Source organism: Fusarium falciforme, chromosome 3, assembly GCF_026873545.1.
Source record: "Fusarium falciforme chromosome 3, complete sequence".
Lineage (NCBI taxonomy): Eukaryota > Fungi > Ascomycota > Sordariomycetes > Hypocreales > Nectriaceae > Fusarium > Fusarium falciforme.
Window position 1 is genome coordinate 247,285 of NC_070546.1, and position 16,903 is coordinate 264,187.

At 50.2% G+C, this 16,903-nt stretch overlaps 6 protein-coding genes and 1 pseudogene across 7 annotated transcripts, besides 1 other annotated feature; 2 read left to right on the plus strand and 5 right to left on the minus strand.

Moving 5' to 3' along the window:
- Window positions 1–495: 495 nt before the first annotated feature.
- NCS54_00338900 (Hypothetical protein) lies at window positions 496–1,122 on the minus strand (the record flags this gene model as incomplete). Its single annotated transcript, XM_053148965.1, has 2 exons — window positions 496–1,011; window positions 1,069–1,122. The coding sequence occupies 2 exons, from the start codon at window positions 1,120–1,122 to the stop codon at window positions 496–498; spliced, it is 570 nt and encodes a 189-aa protein (XP_053004940.1).
- A 474-nt stretch (window positions 1,123–1,596) lies between these two features.
- On the plus strand, window positions 1,597–2,825 carry NCS54_00339000 (Abhydrolase-3 domain-containing protein; the record flags this gene model as incomplete). Its single annotated transcript, XM_053148966.1, has 2 exons — window positions 1,597–1,657; window positions 1,723–2,825. 2 exons carry the CDS (start codon window positions 1,597–1,599, stop codon window positions 2,823–2,825), a joined length of 1,164 nt encoding a protein of 387 aa, XP_053004941.1.
- Window positions 2,826–3,145: 320 nt separating this feature from the next.
- On the minus strand, window positions 3,146–7,445 carry NCS54_00339100 (Hypothetical protein; the record flags this gene model as incomplete). Its single annotated transcript, XM_053148967.1, has 3 exons — window positions 3,146–5,671; window positions 5,766–6,663; window positions 6,736–7,445. 3 exons carry the CDS (start codon window positions 7,443–7,445, stop codon window positions 3,146–3,148), a joined length of 4,134 nt encoding a protein of 1,377 aa, XP_053004942.1.
- Window positions 7,446–8,331: 886 nt separating this feature from the next.
- On the minus strand, window positions 8,332–10,022 carry NCS54_00339200 (annotated as a pseudogene). The gene is made up of 4 exons: window positions 9,832–10,022; window positions 8,766–9,785; window positions 8,392–8,708; window positions 8,332–8,340 (listed from the first exon to the last, which is right to left on the minus strand).
- Window positions 8,332–10,022: a sequence feature.
- Window positions 10,023–10,612: 590 nt separating this feature from the next.
- NCS54_00339300 (Hypothetical protein) lies at window positions 10,613–11,811 on the minus strand (the record flags this gene model as incomplete). The annotated part of the gene is made up of 3 exons (XM_053148968.1): window positions 10,613–10,729; window positions 10,783–11,004; window positions 11,062–11,811. 3 exons carry the CDS (start codon window positions 11,809–11,811, stop codon window positions 10,613–10,615), a joined length of 1,089 nt encoding a protein of 362 aa, XP_053004943.1.
- A 644-nt stretch (window positions 11,812–12,455) lies between these two features.
- On the minus strand, window positions 12,456–14,151 carry NCS54_00339400 (Hypothetical protein; the record flags this gene model as incomplete). Its single annotated transcript, XM_053148969.1, has 3 exons — window positions 12,456–12,611; window positions 12,665–13,855; window positions 13,903–14,151. The coding sequence occupies 3 exons, from the start codon at window positions 14,149–14,151 to the stop codon at window positions 12,456–12,458; spliced, it is 1,596 nt and encodes a 531-aa protein (XP_053004944.1).
- A 1,309-nt stretch (window positions 14,152–15,460) lies between these two features.
- NCS54_00339500 (Hypothetical protein) lies at window positions 15,461–15,981 on the plus strand (the record flags this gene model as incomplete). The annotated part of the gene is made up of 3 exons (XM_053148970.1): window positions 15,461–15,549; window positions 15,653–15,826; window positions 15,882–15,981. The coding sequence occupies 3 exons, from the start codon at window positions 15,461–15,463 to the stop codon at window positions 15,979–15,981; spliced, it is 363 nt and encodes a 120-aa protein (XP_053004945.1).
- Window positions 15,982–16,903: the final 922 nt, after the last annotated feature.

The window sequence follows — 16,903 nt, forward strand, 5'->3', positions numbered from 1 at the left end:
ACGCTAGAAGGATGTATGTGAGCCGTGGAAGTAGGATACCTCAAAAAATGGATCAATTGCCGGTCGATTTAAAACGATCAACCTTGTCCTAGCCGAAGAATATCACATGCCGAAATTAGCTGATGGTTCCCCGGGTTTACCCCGCATTCTTTTGTCCATCTCGCATCCATCAAGATCAAGGTGATGCTCGTGCCACGGATCTGTTCCGCCGGGGGTCCGCGGAGCCCGGATCGCTCCCGATGATAGTTTGTTCGCCTCGTGCCGAATTTTTGTCGCATATCTGCCAAGTCGGACTGCGCTACTCATATTACATACAAGCGTGTTCTTAGAGACAGGATGCTGAAGATACAGGAGTAATCCCTATTATTGCAGTAGAGTGTTTTCATTGAGAAGATCAAAGAGTTATAGTGCAATGACTGAAATCTCCGCTGGTTACAATACATGCCTCTATCAATACATTGCTAGTTCTGCTTCTCAGAGCATCGCTGCCGGAGTCTACTCTGACTGATAATCATAGACGAACCGAGCTTGGGCCTTTCGGCCATCTTTGGAGACGACTACCACGCGCATGCAGTACCGTCTCTCATCCTCAACTACTTGGAATCCCCAAACCTGAGTAGCAGTCCAGCCTAACCCTTGGCTCACAGCGTGACTGAGCACAAGGTTCTTACCCTCACCTTCAACTAGAAACCCCTCCTTCAAAAATGCATCGTCAATATCCTCCAGGGCCACCCATCGGGCCTGCACCTTGACCGCGCCAAAAAGCCAGTCATATTGATCGCGGAATTCGTTGTCCAGATACCGCACCTCCTCGGTGCTCTTCAAGCCAGAAGCTGTCTGAGTGAACTGAATGCAAGTGACTTTGCCGGTACTTGCGCTCGGTGTCGTAGGAACGCCTTCATGCTGCTTGATGTTCAGGTGAATTGTTGCTAGGCCAACGCCTTTGCGAGTAAGATATCCGATGCCTTGCGTTTTGAGAATTGGGTCAGAACTGTCCGACAAGTCCTTGTTCTAGCAGTGAATTAGCATTAGTATGCAGGACAGGCAAAGAGGCACTTTATTCCTCACCATCACCCAGTTTCCGTTAAGGTCTTTGGTGCTTTTAGTTTGAGGGGCTGCCATGACCGTCGCTAAGGCTTCGCGGCTTCGCTTTCTTGTGAAGTAAGGATGGGGGAGTTACAGAGCAAGGCGAGGTGAGAAGTAAGCTCACTGGTTTTAAACCGACCTAGGCAACACATAGCTGTGTCTACCATCTTAGAATGATTATGGAGCCGAGGCTTTGTCCACAGCACTTGGAGGTAGGCGGCACTCATCCCAATGGCTGACGGCGTGGTTCCGCGAGCAGCCCTTAATCTGAAACGGAACAGACCCGTCTCCCGTCGGGGCCACGGGATAGACAAGGGCCCGACTTGGCAACGTGCTTGAGACGGAACTGCATTCTCGGCAGATGAGATCGGGTTTAGATTCTGGGGTCCCCGCATGTCCCCACGGTACTAAGACAAGGTCACCTCGGTAAAGCGAACAAAGCGACATATTAATAACCAGCTGTTGATTCAATCAAGTTTGAATGCCAATAACAAACTGCTGCTGCCAACAATGCCTGTTCAATTTTCCATATGGGAGAAGCTTAAGCTAGCTTTCCGTCTAACATGTCTCGGTACGATTCGCCCTATCAATCTATCAGACTCATGCATTACCCACTAACATCTCTTTTTCTCACAGCACCCTGGCAGATATTCGTCTCCATTGTACGGTCCCTCACGATCGCCTGGGTCAGAGGCATCCCGGTACGCATGTTTATTGTGTGCGCAGCCGTCAAAGTGTTTCTCAGAACTTTCTCTCCCCGGCAGATTCAGTACTTGTCTCTCTCAACCAAAGATGCATACAAATCATGGATGGAGCGAAGAATTGCCAAGGCAAAGAAGGCCGGAAATACCGAAGCTATCGAAAGACTTTCCTACGATCTAGAGCCTCTAGAGGACGGGCATTCGTCACTCCTTTGGATGGGTAATCGACGTAAAGCAAAGAAGGTCGTTCTGTTCTTCCATGGTGGTGGATATATCGCCGCATTGTTGCCTGGGCATTTGGAATGGTGTTGGAGAGCCTACGTCGCTGCGGGTGTCGAGATGAAAACCGAAGTCGCTGTGGCAGTCCTCCAATACACGCTCTGTCCCGAGGCAAGATATCCGGTTCAACTCCGGCAGGCTGCCAGCGGCTTGGCCCATCTTCTACGCCAAGGAGTCCGTCCTCGAGACATTGTTATTGGAGGAGATTCTGCGGGAGGAAACTTGACAGCTCAGCTGCTGAGCCATCTTGTTGAACCACGTCCCACAGTCCCAAGAGTTATCTTGTCCGAGCCACTGCTGGGTGCATTCCTTGTCTCACCATGGGTGACTCGACACACCAATGATGCTTCGTTCTCGGAAAATTCTTGGATTGATATGCTTTCGGGTCCGACTGTGGATAAGTGTACTAAAGAGCTACTGGGTCCTACAGAAACCGACGAGAATTACGAAAAGTTGGCCATCCTCGCCTGCCCTCTGGACGGGGATAAGTCTTGGATGAATGGACTTACTTCTGTTCTTGGTCGGATGTACGTCACCGTTGGAAGCCACGAGGTCTTTCGAGACCAAGCGGCGGCTTTCGCTCATGAGGTGCAACAGTCAAACCCAGGGCTGAATGTGCAGTTTGCGTTGCAGAGGAGGCAAGCCCATGACTTTATCTTGTTGGAGGCTCAAGAGGAACGTGACGGAGAATGTATCCTGGAAATGAAGGAATGGATGAAAGATGTGTTGGCAATGAGGATTCAGCATCGGTCGGAGTGAACATAGAAATGTGGGTAAAGTAGCTAACATCAACTAAGAAAGTAGGCAGATTTTCTAGCCTATCCGAAAGAGGCGGCGTGTCGGTGGCAAGTTGCATTGCAGTTGGTTGCAAGACCCCATTGGTGTGTGTTTTATTAGGTATGGTAGAGTAGTTCTAATCTAAAGCATTAAGATAGACAAAGAAACAAAAAGCAGAGTGAGAACAAATACTAAACGACAACAGCAGAGTGCAAGTATTTCTGGGCCGGCCCCCCCTCATCCCATTCCTTTGACCTGCTCCAGTCTTCTCTTCTAAGAGTACAGGCTGCAACATGACTCCATCATTTCGCGGTCTTGGATGCTTTAGTCCGTAGCTTCATCAAGAGAAAGACCAGACAGTAAGAGCTCAAGACAAAGAGCGCCACAATACCAGCATCACGCCATCCGTAATAGTACTCCTTCAAGTTGAGAGCCCAGAAGTAGTCATTGCTGTTCCGATACGGGCAAACGAGGCAAGTAGCCGTATCATTCGGGTTGGTAAGGTTCCCGGCAACTCCTCCCATCGTGAGATACGACGAAAGGTACTCGCCACAGGACGATCCATCTGGTGGGCTGAAGACCGCAAATTCATCATCGGAACAATGAATTGGAAGGTCCCAACTGCTAAAGATTATCAAACTTCCCATGATATAGCTGAAAGGATTCAGCCAATACAGCCAATAGCGCCAGAAAGATGTAATCTGCTCGTACGAAACAAGTACACCGCAAAACATGATCAAGACACCCAAGACAAATGGATTGATAAGTGAGGCAAAGACCGGGTTGGGTGCGTAAGCAGCAATGAACTGTCCAATGCCGGTATAGAGGAATTCATACATCAGCATGACAAATAGGGTCGAGCCGGCTCTCTCCGCAGCCACAGGGAACCCGACTGTATAATACCAACAGGCAAAATACAGGATTGCACAGATAATCAGGTATGGAGTCTCTGAGATTATCAGCCCGGTGACAAAGGCGATCCAGGAATAGGCTTTCGACTTGCTCTCGCGTGCCTCAAAGAGATTCCGGCGCTCGATAAAGAGTGGTTGCAGCTGGTTAATAACCCCGGGTGCCACGAAAATGAAGTTGAAAATAGTGAAGATGCGCAGTTGCAAGTCGTTCAGTGAGTCTCCAATTTGCCAGAAGGAAAAGCCGTTGTAAAGGCCACAGAAAACATGCAAGATGAACTTGTTGTTGATGTAGCCTGTGTTGCGGAATAAGGCGATGTTCATGTGCTTCGTGACGAGTTTGATCTGGGTCCAGAGAGGCTGCGCAAATTCGTGACCATCATCAATCGTAGCTGGCGGCTTCGAAGCTGCTTCTGATAACATCAGGTCAAGCTGCTCTACAGCCGCATGATGCTCTGCTGATTCACGCCAAACCTCACTCCAGTCTCTTTCGGATGCTTTGCCCGAGATAACATCAATGATATGTTCGGCCGGGTTTGCCTGTTGGGGACAGGGTGCTCCGTTTCGGTTGAAATATGCCTTGACGACCTCGGCATTGTCACCGATATCCCCAAAATATGCCATCTTGCCACCGCGGGCTAGGAGAAGTAATGTGTCGAATTGTGTCAATAGCTGGGCAGAAGGTTGATGGATTGTAACCAATATTGCCTGGCCGAGGTTCGCGAGTCTCCGGAGAAACCGGACGATGTTGAAGGCTGACTGGCCATCGAGGCCTGAGGTTGGTTCGTCAAGAAACAGAAGGATGCTCGGCTTTGATACCAACTCAACGCCGATAGTGACACGTTTCCGTTGTTCCACCGACAGACCGTCACCGACTGTACCGATCAAGGTGTCGGCAAGGTCATCCAACTCGAGCAAGCTAATAATCTCGTTGACGTACTTCAGTTTGTCCTCGCGGGCAACATCGCGGCCTTGCCTCAACAACGCGGAAAGCTCGAGGGCCTCACGGACCGTAGCGTACGTCTCATGGGCATCAAATTGCTCGCAGTACCCAGCTGACCGCTGAAAAGAGATGGGGAGAGGACGACCGTCAACCATGATGGATCCCTTGATAGACCCTTCAGACTTGCGCTGCGCTAAGACATCGAGCAGCGTCGTTTTGCCAGCTCCAGAAGCGCCCATCAGCGCTCCTAGCATACCTGGCTTGACCCAGCCGTACACGTCGTCGAGTAACTTTCGATCCCCTTCTGCCGTTTTCACCACATAGGAGATATCTTTCCAGGTGAAAATCGAGGTGTTCCGGATGAGGGCGCCATCCGTCGCCTGGTATGGACGGGGTTCGCTACTGACGGTGTCTTCACCCGAGTATTGGGACTCCTCATCGCTAGATCGAGGAGTTGCCTTCTGACGCTCCTGTTTCTTCTCCCTCGGTGTAAGAAGCTTCGATGTGCTCTGAGAAGAAAACTTCCACCTTGAAGTTGAAGCCACAGTGATGGCCACAAATAGCGCCCACCAAGCCCAAATTATTCCAAAGTTCCTCCAAAGATCAGAGAGGCTGTATGAAAAAGATTGAAGATACGAGTCTCCCGTGACGAACGTCTGTCCTGGAACTGCACCGGGAACGCCTGCACAGGATTGATGAGCCATGCTGGTGTTGTTGTAACCTGGACCGATGGGCAACAAGTTGACTCCGACACATGGAATGGTTTTGCCGTTGAATTCGTTGGATATCAGGGCGTTGAATGCATATGCAAGGGGATTGATCCAGTAGATCCAGACGAACCAAGGTTTCATGTCCGGTTTTGGAATCATGAAGCCGGTGTACAACACGCTTGCAATGATGGCCAATCCGGACACCTTGGTCGCTTTGTCGAATGTTGTGAACGCAGCACCGATGGCTCGGAACAAGGCTGTCATACACTAGGAGTATTTGTTAGTTGAAAGAGTGTCTCGAAAATTCTCTTCAGTCTTGACAACGCCTTGGTTGTCTCTGAAGGCACAGGAGCTCACGTACCATTGTGGTGGACACCAAAATGACCCAAAAGATGAAAAAGGACTTTGCTGATAGCGTCAAGCCAACCATAAAGTACAACACTAAGGAAAAGACAGATATCTGTGCCAGGACGATGGGAACGTCGGCCGCAATCTGCGCAACAGAGAACGTGGCTGGATGGAGCAGGGCAAACGACCTGTGTTTTGCAAGGACGGGTCTTCCTGAGAAGGAATCGGTAACTTCCGACATGGCCAACAGCGTGTTGAACATGATGGCAAAGAAGATGGCGCTGGATCGTGGAGAGATGCCCGCCGACGTGCTCGGGGCGTCGTAGAAAAGAGACCCAGCAACTAATGCTTGCACCAAGACTGTCGCTTGTTTTGTCCAAAAGGTGACCTTGTCGCCGAAGATGACCTGGTATTGCCGGATTGTACATGCGTGGACTTGAGAGAAGAAGCCCACAGTCAGAGGACTTTTCTCTGGTAAATGTGTATTTTTCTCCCCCTGTATTGTCGCTTGGAATTGCTTTGTCCACTCTCTTGCCTCAGTCGTGGAAGGATATTCGTATTCAGCTGCTGCCTGTGAACATATCTTGGATTCTTCGTATTTGTCGCGGATAGCTTCGGCGCTTCGGGGAAAGCTGAGTTCGAACCCTGGGCGAATGATCCGTTCCGTCTCGATCGTGATTCCGGTCAAGAAGTCGGCGACGTTGGTACCCTCCCTGCATTGGAAGCCAAGACCCTCCATGAAAGGGCATGCCTCCTTGGATGGGCCGTAGAAAATCTGGTGACCTTGCTCGAGTATGAGGACTTTGTCGAACAGGTGATAAATGTCGTTGCCGGCTTGGTAGAGGGTCATGATAGATGATAGCCCGGAGCGGTCGGTTAGGTCTCGGATCGTCTTGACATACTCGAGCGCCCTGTCCATTGTCAGCTTTACTGTTTGCTTCCATGTTTTTGTCGTGAGTCTCGTGGGCAGTTCAATGACTTACGTGCTGGCATCCAGTCCCCTGGTACTATTGTCCCAACAGTATATCGACCCTCGTGTGGTAAGGCATTCGGCAATCGACACACGTCGTCTCTCTCCGCCCGACACTCCACGGATGTACTCGTTCCCTATCCTGGTGGTAGTGGTATGATCGATGCCCAGGGCGCGCAAAAGAGAGTGAGAAGAGTTTTCCGGGAACGATTTGGTCGACACATGTTGATCCGAAGACTTCAGACGAGCCGCAAAGTCCATAGTCTGGCCAACCGTCAAGGATGGAAAGAAAATCTCATCCTCCGAGCTCAGAATGATCTGGCCACGATAGCGCTTTGCTTCAGTGGGATCCATACTGCCATAGTGGACGTCGCCAGACACCGAAGCATACCCATTCCGTTGGTTCGTCAACACATTCAGGAGGGTTGAGCATCCCGATCCAGGACGGCCCAAGACGAGAAGCATTTCGCCAGGCTTAACGCAGCCATGGCTATTGTCGAGAATGGTCCTCTTCGCTGGTCTGTGTCGCAAGCGGTGAAGGCTCTTCACGGGATTCAGCTGAGATAAGACATTCTCGTGAACGGCCGCATCAGAGGAGGCCACCTGGACGGTCAGATTCTTCCAGGTTATTCCCAATTGTCGTGGTGGTAAGGTATTGTCTCGACGCGGCTCTTGGGTTGAAGTTGTCGGAGCAAAACGTGATAAAACGTTGCCGTACGCCATGGCGAGAAGCGTGTGAACAAAAACCCACGATCGACAATATGGTCTGTAAAGATGTTTCAGTCCATCATTTTTGAATACTTGAAGAAAGGATGGGAAAGGGTGAAGATAAGGGAGACTTGTCAGCAGCTGTGGAAATGAGGTGGAGCAGAGCTGCGTAGGCCGTCGGGACGATTCCGACGAGGCCATTCCGGCCGGTGCCACCACACGGAACATCATGGCGAGATGATGACGTCCTAAGTAAGAATTCTAACTAGTTCTAGAGCCTACGCTGACTCCATTAGGTACTGCAGAAGCTATAGATCATTCTGTAAAATGCCCCCTTGGCCTCCACACAACCATTAGCAGTGCCAGTCAGCTCGAAGCTCATCGTAAACGCGGGTGCCCTTGTCCTCCGCAACGGTCAAACCATGTTATGTCGACCGTTATAAATACTTTGGCCACGGCTTGGGTACTCTCATCTATTTATGGAGAGAAGACGGGCTCAAGTGAAATATCCATCCAATGGGGGCGTCCACCACAATCCGAAAATGGGTGAACTTCTTGGACCCATAGAATTTCTGCAGGATGTTGATAAGTGCCAAATGACAAATAGTAACTAATGATTCAAACAATAACTGACGATATCAACGACAAAGGCCTTGAAGTTGAAAAGAAAGAAAGAGGTACGCTAGCCCAGTCACAACCGGTGTGGTGGAATGCATGGCAGTGCTCAGCTCTGCCGCGAGATGTTTGAATACTCAGGGAGACGCTTCAAGAGCATCGACAACTTGGCCCAGTTCTCGCTGAGATCCCCCTTGTTCTTCCACCCCACCAAACAAAGTGTAAACACCGAAAAGAAGCCACCAATTACAAGAATTGCTCTCATCACTCGCCGAAAGACCGACCTCTTTGAACCCTAGGATAGTCAGTTGTTGAGGCTAAAGGGAGCTTATGATACAAAACTCACAGAAATCGCCCAATCGCTCCAGGTAGGAAACACACTCCGGTACCAGAAATAGGCTTGCGAGTAGGGATAGCTCATGGCGTTCCAGGTTTGACCCTTTTTCGAGCTCCCTTCAATGTACCAACTCTGGCACCCAGAATTCCAAACCATATTGGAAAGATCATGTTGAATGCGGTCGACGTAGAGCTTCTCGACATCTGGCTTGAGTTCGACGGTACCCATCTGCTCAGTGAGCACAGGCTTGATGACACGCAGCGCAAAATTGACACTGTTCTCAGCTGCCATGATTGCAGAGGTGTGGCCTGTCGCTGCGTTGGGTCCTTACTCATAGTCAGGTTCTAATTCTAGTAAGAGACAGCACCGGCCCAGAGACTTACCAAGCAAGATGAAGAAGTTGGGAAACCCGCTCATTGAAGAGCAATTGTAAGCCTCCGCGCCGCCAAATGAATCCCAGTGCTCGTTCAGTGTTCCGTTCTTCCCGAAAACCTCTATGCCACCGAGAAACTTGTTTGTGATATATCCGTTTGCCATGACAATGACGTCTGCCTCGATGAAACCATCCTCAGTCTTGACTCCGTTGGCCACGATCTCCACAGCAGGTGTGTTGGTCAGTGTGAGATTCTTGGAATGTAGGGCTTCGAGGTAGCCAGAGTCGAAGATTCTCCTCTTGCAGCCCACCTCAAAATCAGGGATCAACATGTCGTGATACTTTGCGGGGGCTGTGTGCCTCATGTACTGCTCAGCCTGCTTACGACGGTTTTGACGAAACTTGGCGGCCGACTTTGTCATCGGAAATCCTCTCAGTTCATTCTCAGCTGCCAAGAAGACGAGAAAACGCTGCAGCGCCATGCTTCCAGGTATGTATTTGAACATCTTTCGCATAGCATCTGTTTGAACGCCGTCAATTGGCGGAAGAATCCAATGCTTCGCCCGGATGACCTGCGTGAGATGCTTCGTCTTGCCGACAATGGATGGCACAATCTGAGCCGCAGTGCAACCGTTGCCAAAGACGACGACATTTTTACCCTCGAGCTCAACGTCATGCCTCCACTTGGATGAATGGAAGATGGGGCCTTTGAAGTTCTCGACTCCTGGAATGTCGAGTTCCCGAGGTTGGACGAGTTGACCAGCGCCGGCAAAGAGGAATTGACACTCGTGGATGAAGACGTTATCCGTGTTTATATGGCGAACATGAAGGCGCCAACGTTTGACTTGGTCAATCCATTCGCACTTCTCAACGTTCGTGCCGAAGGACATCTTGGGAGGCAGATGATACTTATCGGCGACTTGCTTCAGATACCTCCAAAGCTCATCATGCGAAGGCAAGACGCGACTCCAGTTTGGATTTGGCTCGAAGGAATAACTGTAGAGAGCGCTTGGCACGTCACAGGCGCAGCCTATCTTGATCAGCATCGTTCTTCTGTCAAGGGACATGACATCTACCCGGGTATGTGTTTCCAAACCATGTGCCACCCAAATCAGAGTATCGTTCAAAGAACTGAATGTCGCTGATGCCATACCATCGTTTCAGAGTCGCCCCAAGACAGATGGCTGAGAATCCTGTGCCAATGCAAGCGAACTGGCTGTAATTTTTCCGACTAGCTTTCTCTGATGCCATGGTCGCAGAGGTGGTGGCTGGTCAAGTGTTTGTACGCTGTTGGCTTTGTTGGCTGGGGAGCGTTGGGTTTCCTTTGAAATAAGCATTTGAACTGCGGCTGAAGATACCAATCAAATAAATTAATCAGCCGAGTTGCTTCCCCGCACAAGATAGTATATACCGAGGCTTTACGTATGTACCTTAAGCTGCCAAGAGCCATCTCGCCGTGGTGTTGTGGTCGGGATGCCTCCGAAGGCTGTGCCGGAGCACTTCCGCCATCCCCAACCGTGCCGACCCTGAGCAGCCACCGCGGGGTAGGAACCTATTAACTATCGGGTACCGAATTCCTCAAACGCCATTGCATGTGAAAGGTGATGAATTCATCGGCCGTCAGGTGTGTCGTCCTTGAGGTGGGTAATGCTGGTTGCGATGGCTATGGAGATGGAGTGTAGTCGTGCTGTTTTCTCCATAAGCGCCTATCCCGTCACATTCAACACTTTGGATGACACTACGTCTTTACTGAGTGAACATGGTTAAAAGCTTCAACTTGTCAATGAATTGAACTGAATGAGTGACTATGTAGTTGTAACATTGTGTCCATGCACAAAGTGACTATTCTAGTTTTGCTCAAGTCTGAAGCAATGCTCCTGTCTTGGGATCCAGCTTCTGTCTTCCTCTAAAGTCAACCTGCGTATTACCAGTTGCCTCTCTTGCTAAGCGCCACAACCATTCTGGCCCCCCTTTCTATATCCACATGTCAACAATGCATTCATTCACTATTGGGGTAGTCAACTTACCAATATCGCAACGTAGCGCATGATGCCAGGCATAAAGATTGTCTTGCCGTATCCGCTCCACAGCGTCTTTGCTATTGCCTCACTCACAGATTCAACATCCAAAAGCGGGAACAGGAAATTAGATTGATTCGTCTTGCCTTTGAATAGCGGCGTTCGAGTGAAGCTGAGCACCGCGAGTGACAGTCTGACACGGGGTGCTTTCTTCAACTCTAATTGTAGCGCCTGGTATTATGAGACCTGGAGTGACATTGTGGAGTAGGGAAGTATGCGCAGACTCACCTCATGTAACGCTATCAGCCCAGCCTTTGTTGCAGCGTAGTCTGCCACTTTAGCCGGTGGAAGATACGCGCTCATTGAGCTAATGTTGACGATATGGCCGTGATTCCGACGTGCCATGTCTGGACTAAACTCTTTGACCAGCAAGAATGGTGCGATGAGATTCGTCCGTATGGTAACCTCTACATCCGCGTAGGAACCATCACACACCGTGGCACCTCGACAAATACCGGCATTATTAACAAGAACCGTAGGGTGACCAACTTCAGTTCTGATTTTCTCACAGATGGCACGGATCTGGGAGCTGTCGCTGAGGTCGCATTGGTAGTACTTGGTACAGGCCCCTTCAATCGGTCTCCAAGTTAACGGGACGTAGTCGATGATGACGACCTTTGTCTTGGGATTGCGAGCATGCAGCTTCTGGGCCAGATGAGCTCCAATGCCGCTGCTGCCTCCAGTGATGACGACAATCTCGTTATCCCAGTCCCAGGCCGGGTCAGTGGTCCGGTTATTATTGAACTGCCTGTTCAGGAAGTCGGTAGCGTACAACAGGGCGCTCAAGGCAGCCAGGGAGCAAGTATATGGTCGTGCGGCCTCCAGCGGCTGGCTCCAGTCTGAGCCAGTTGAACTGGGTATCGATAGCCCGAATGAGCTTACCGCCAGTGGAATGGTGATGAGAGGGTTCAGAACAGTGGCTCGGGCCAATTTGGCGACAAAGTCGACCGTGAATCCTTCTCGTGGGAGCAATGTCATGGTGAAAGAATACTCTGAATCGAAGATTAGAATGGGAAGTCGGAGGGTGATTTCTAGACCGTAGGTGTTTAACAGGACACTTCTGCTGGAGGGCTAAATACCAGGGTTTGGTGACACGGCACCTTGGAGGTCGGGACTGCTCCGAGTTCCGTTTCCTCCATACCTATGCAGCCTGTCCCGAGCTTTACCTCGGTGCAGCAAATGTGACTCGTGTAGAGGAACGGGGCTAACATGGTCTGTCATGTGTGAACGCATCTTGTCCTGTCTAGATATCTGGTGCCACACTTTGACCCTTGAACAGCGTGACCTATTCCAATGAGGGAAACATGATAGAGCTCCTACTATCCGTGAGGTCGACGGCGGCTTCACAACGGTGGCTTCACAACAGCGGCTTCACTTGAGGTTATGCTTAAGGCGTGAAGCAGCACTAAAGCGTCTGAATGTCAAAGGCAGATGCCGGCTTAAACCATCGACGAAAGGAGATGAGCCGCGTGTGTCATAGAACTTCAATATGAGTTATTCAAGGTTATTTATTGGTTATTCTGTGTTTATTCCCTACGAACAGCTTCGAAAGGACTACGAATTTATCGTGAATCACCACGTTGTGAGGTTGCGAAGAAGTCCAACACCATCGTACTCAACGACTAATCCCGATCGAGTTTCGCATCTTCCAAAACGCCAGCCCCAGTCGCTTCCTCGACAATTAACCTCTCGTATTCTCTACTGCGGATGGTGGCTTTGACTGGGAAAGGCTCATCTGTTGATTCCAGGTTGAGGATCCTCCCATTATACGGACCATCCTGTAAGCCTGGTTAGCAACTAGTTCCAAAACCATGAGTTGAGCTTAACAAACCGCCTTGAAGTCTATGCATTGGATGAGTCTCGCCATGTTGATGAACAAGCTTCTCTGGGCCAGACGATATCCCACACAGATTCGCCTGCCTCCTCCAAACTGCCAGAGCCCATGGCTGATGTCGGTTTCATGGCCATTCATCCATCGTTCCGGATAAAACATGTCAGGCTTTTCGCACTCGTTGCCCACGGCGACTTCATTAATGACAAAGCCCGTGCCGGCTGGAAACCTGTATTCCTCAAACTCAATGTCCTGCGAAGCAACATGATCTGGGGTCACGATGAAGATGGGTCGCCAACGCAAGACTTCTTTCGCAATGGCGCAGATGAAGCGCAGATGGTCCATGTCGGAAAGAACCGGCAGCCTTGCTTGCTCCCCAATGCCGCATAGTTGATCAATCTCGCTTCTGGCCTTGCGGAACGGCTCGGGATACTCCAACATTGCCATGACCATGATGTTAAGTGCCTCTCGTGTAGTGTCACTTCCTGCCTCGATCAGCTGCATTGCAACATACATGCAGTCCTGGTCATCTCCCTTATATCTCGTATCTTTGTTGAGAAGCACATCGCGCACAAACGACGGCGGCGCGGTCCCCTCTTCCACTTGTTTTCGGACAGGCGCCCACCATGAGTTGTACACGTCGTAGTTCCAGTCACCCAGAGCTTGCCAGTGACGACGCCACGGCTGCATGAACTTGGGTAACTTGGCGAGATCTGGAAACCAATCGATGATGCTGGATCCAATACTTCCAACGAAAAAGGTGACACAGTTTTGGAGGTCGGTCAACTCTTGAGTCGATTTGCCCAGACGCTCTCCAAGAGCAATCCGATGAACGACCGAGTTTGCATAGCGATAGTGATGCTTGTACCACTTTTCGGGTTTGAAGAGGTACTCGGCCATCATCTGGGTGCTTTCAAGCTCCTGCCACTCTCCATATTGCTTCAAAGCGGTGCCGCTAAGAAGACTGTGCATCACTCGTCGACGTTCTGTCCAGGTCTCTTGAGGAAGTACCAATGACCTGCCATCACGGCTGACTAGGCCACTGGAGATGGGCATGGGAGACCTCGTGCTGGTCGCGCTGCCGCGTTTGGCTATAATCTCGGAGACGGTACGGTGAGAATTGAGAAATATCCAAGTTTTGGAGCCGAGATGCACCGTCGTCATTTCTCCGAAGCTGGCAATGTGCCGGAGCTTGTTTCATGTTCAGCAATGTTTACTCTCAGACAAACGACACTTACAAACGCGTGGTCCGGATCATGGCGTCCCTCTCTCAAGCTGAGCAGGTTCCCAAGGATGGGAAGGCCGCGTGGGCCAGGAGGAAGACGAGACGTGCGACCATCTTTGAGGTTCCGTTTCCCTGAGGGCTTAAAGTACTGAGTAACAAACACGAATATCAAGAATACCAACAGAGTAACTATCAGGCTAAATGCAAAGATCCTTGCCCTTGCACTGGAGCGAAGGAGACGCTGACTGACTTGATCGATCATTGTATAAGCTTGGCGATAGTGGTTTGGTGTGAAAAGCGAGTTGGCTGAAGAAACATCCACGACAATGGCAGACGCAGCATAATTACCGTTTAAAAGAACATTTTATTATCATGCCCATACAAGTTGAGTCTCGCAGAGCCTAATCCATGGCTGCAAAGGGTCGGAATGATACCGACGTACGGAGACATTCCGTCGCCAATCCCAACATACCACCAAGGCCCACCGGGATAGTTCCGTGGACTACGTCACGGTTCTGTTTGTTATTTTCTTTTCGTGAATGACGTCTGTACAATGGCCACTGGTATTAACACCAAAAGAGACAGTTATTAATTATGCATAACACAAGACTTTATACCCCTTCTTAATGCTTACATAACTTGCTCTTATGACAATGTTAGAGTCATAACAACAGCCGACGGAATCCATCAGTTTGTCCACCCGTATGAACCAGTGCCGTATCATGTATTCCCCTCAGTGCACCGTATCACAGGCCCCATGTTGCACAACACCTGTATACAAGTAACGAACAGTCCCTGGCCCGAGGAACCCGAACCTCTCTGCCGAGGACCCGATGAGCCTGACCGAAATGAATGACGCAAATGCCGAGTGCACTGGCATTTAGCCATAGGATCTAATTCTTCAGAGGCAAGCCGTACCGCTAGGGTCGTTTCCCTGTCGTGTTTTAAGTTGTATGTTGCTGCATGAGTCGATAGGACATGGGCAAGTCTTGGTCTCAGTCTCGTAAGACAACTCACCACTTATGAAACACGTATGAGTATGGCAATGCAATAGAGAGAGTCGGTTGAGAGACATAGTTGTCTCCTGATTCAAGAGTGCTCAAAGAACGCATGACCGACCAGCTCAACGTCAACTTGTAGATATCTTCAGTAGGTAGGCAATATTCATATATATTTGCGACTGTCCTAAAGGAATATTCCTGTTCATTTGACCAGGGTCTTACAGCAACGTCTACAGAACAGTTGCCCGAGGCACGCCGATCGATGTCGCACAATGTATTACACAACATCGGAAGCCGTCATTTCAACCACCCACACGTTGATCCGGCGTCATTGCACAGTCAATCGCGGTTACCTGAGGAAATTCGTGAGAGGAAAGGTTACATGTGCACGAGAACTAAAGAGCAAACTAGGCGTTCATGTTGGCGCCCATATGGGTTGAACCCGGGTCTGCAGGACTATATAAAGGTGTCGGTTCATCTCGACTAGAATCTACCACCAAGCTCTTTCAGACTCAAACATCCTCTCTCCAAAAACACTTTACACACCTTGTTCCTAGCACACAATTCAACATGAAGTTCTCTACTACTTCCATCCTCTTCCTCGCCCAAGGCATCGCCGCTATGCCCTGGTCTTCCGGCAAAGCAAATGAAGACATCACGTAAGCCTTGTCCAGTATCGACCTGTCTCGGATACTGAAAATGGGCTTTTCGACTTGGCCCTTTGCTTGACACGCATGAACGGTCTTGTTGATTAGTTTCCAGTCTCCACATCCAAGTCTCGCAGCCTTACTCGTATCACTCCAAGAGCTCCGCGCCCAAGGGAGCTATCCATCCTGAGAACTTCCAGGTCTGCTTGAGAGTGTGCTGGCCCTCAGTGCCCACCTGCCCTGATGGCTGGGTGAGTGTCACTTATCCCATCTTTTACCTCGGTTCAAGGTTTACTAACATGACTTAGTACTCGAACAACATGGTAGCTTACTCCATTGGCAAGAGAGTGTCTATCGCGTACAAAGCTGACAAATTCGCAGGGCACTGGCGATAGCCCATGCTGGACTTGCTGCAAGGCCCCCAGCGACAACTTTCAGCTCTAAGCTGTTTTGACGGCCGTAAGCCTTGTCACCCTCTTGCTCAACAATTTTCAATCTCTTTCCCTTGCAGCTGGGCTGATGGAACTCAATATCTGATCATGCTGTCATGTTCCGGCCTCTGACAAAGTGCAAGGCGTGGAGATTATTAGGCTGGGTGACCAACTCCGACAAGGGCTTTATAGGGAGCAGCAGTCTATCTTAGCTCACCAGCACGCATACGTAGTCAATTTTACACTAGTGAGCTAGAAAATGCTGAATGCTTCATAACCTTGGTCTGCTTTCTTCTCCTGGAATTTAGCTCCACGAAGCCACAAACATGTGTGAATACTAGCAACATGACCAGATTGCCCAGGGCAAGGGCCGGACGCTATAATCCCCATGTCTATCTATTGGTGTGGTCGAGATGTGCTACCTCGCCGGCACCAGCTTGCATCGGCGGCTTATTAATATTCTGGGGAACAATTACAGCCGTAAAGCAAAGAGAAAGGTTACGCCAACGAGAGCACAGAGATTTGTGCGAGACAAGTATTCTACCTGCATGTACTACCCCGGAGTGGCACCTTGAACGGAGGCTGCCAAGCAACCACATGACCCTTGAAAGATCCGGGTCGCAATGGCATCCACTTTTGTCGAGACTTTTGTTGCTGACTGTTCGGAGACGCCTGAACCTCCCCGGGGCGGTCTGAACTTGCGGCTCCATACTGCCGCGGCGTCTCCATCAACGTTCCTGGCCAAGCATCGCAAGCTCCGAACGAACCACCCTCGGACCGTGATCGGCGGGCGAATGGTGGCAAGGGAAAAAGATCCACTATGACTCGAGTAAAGGCGTCAGCGTCTACCATTGGACAGAGCGAGTGCGCTAGAAAGGTTTTAACGATTCCAGAAATCGGCTAGAAGCAGCGGCATTTGAGCCTCCGACAGGGGA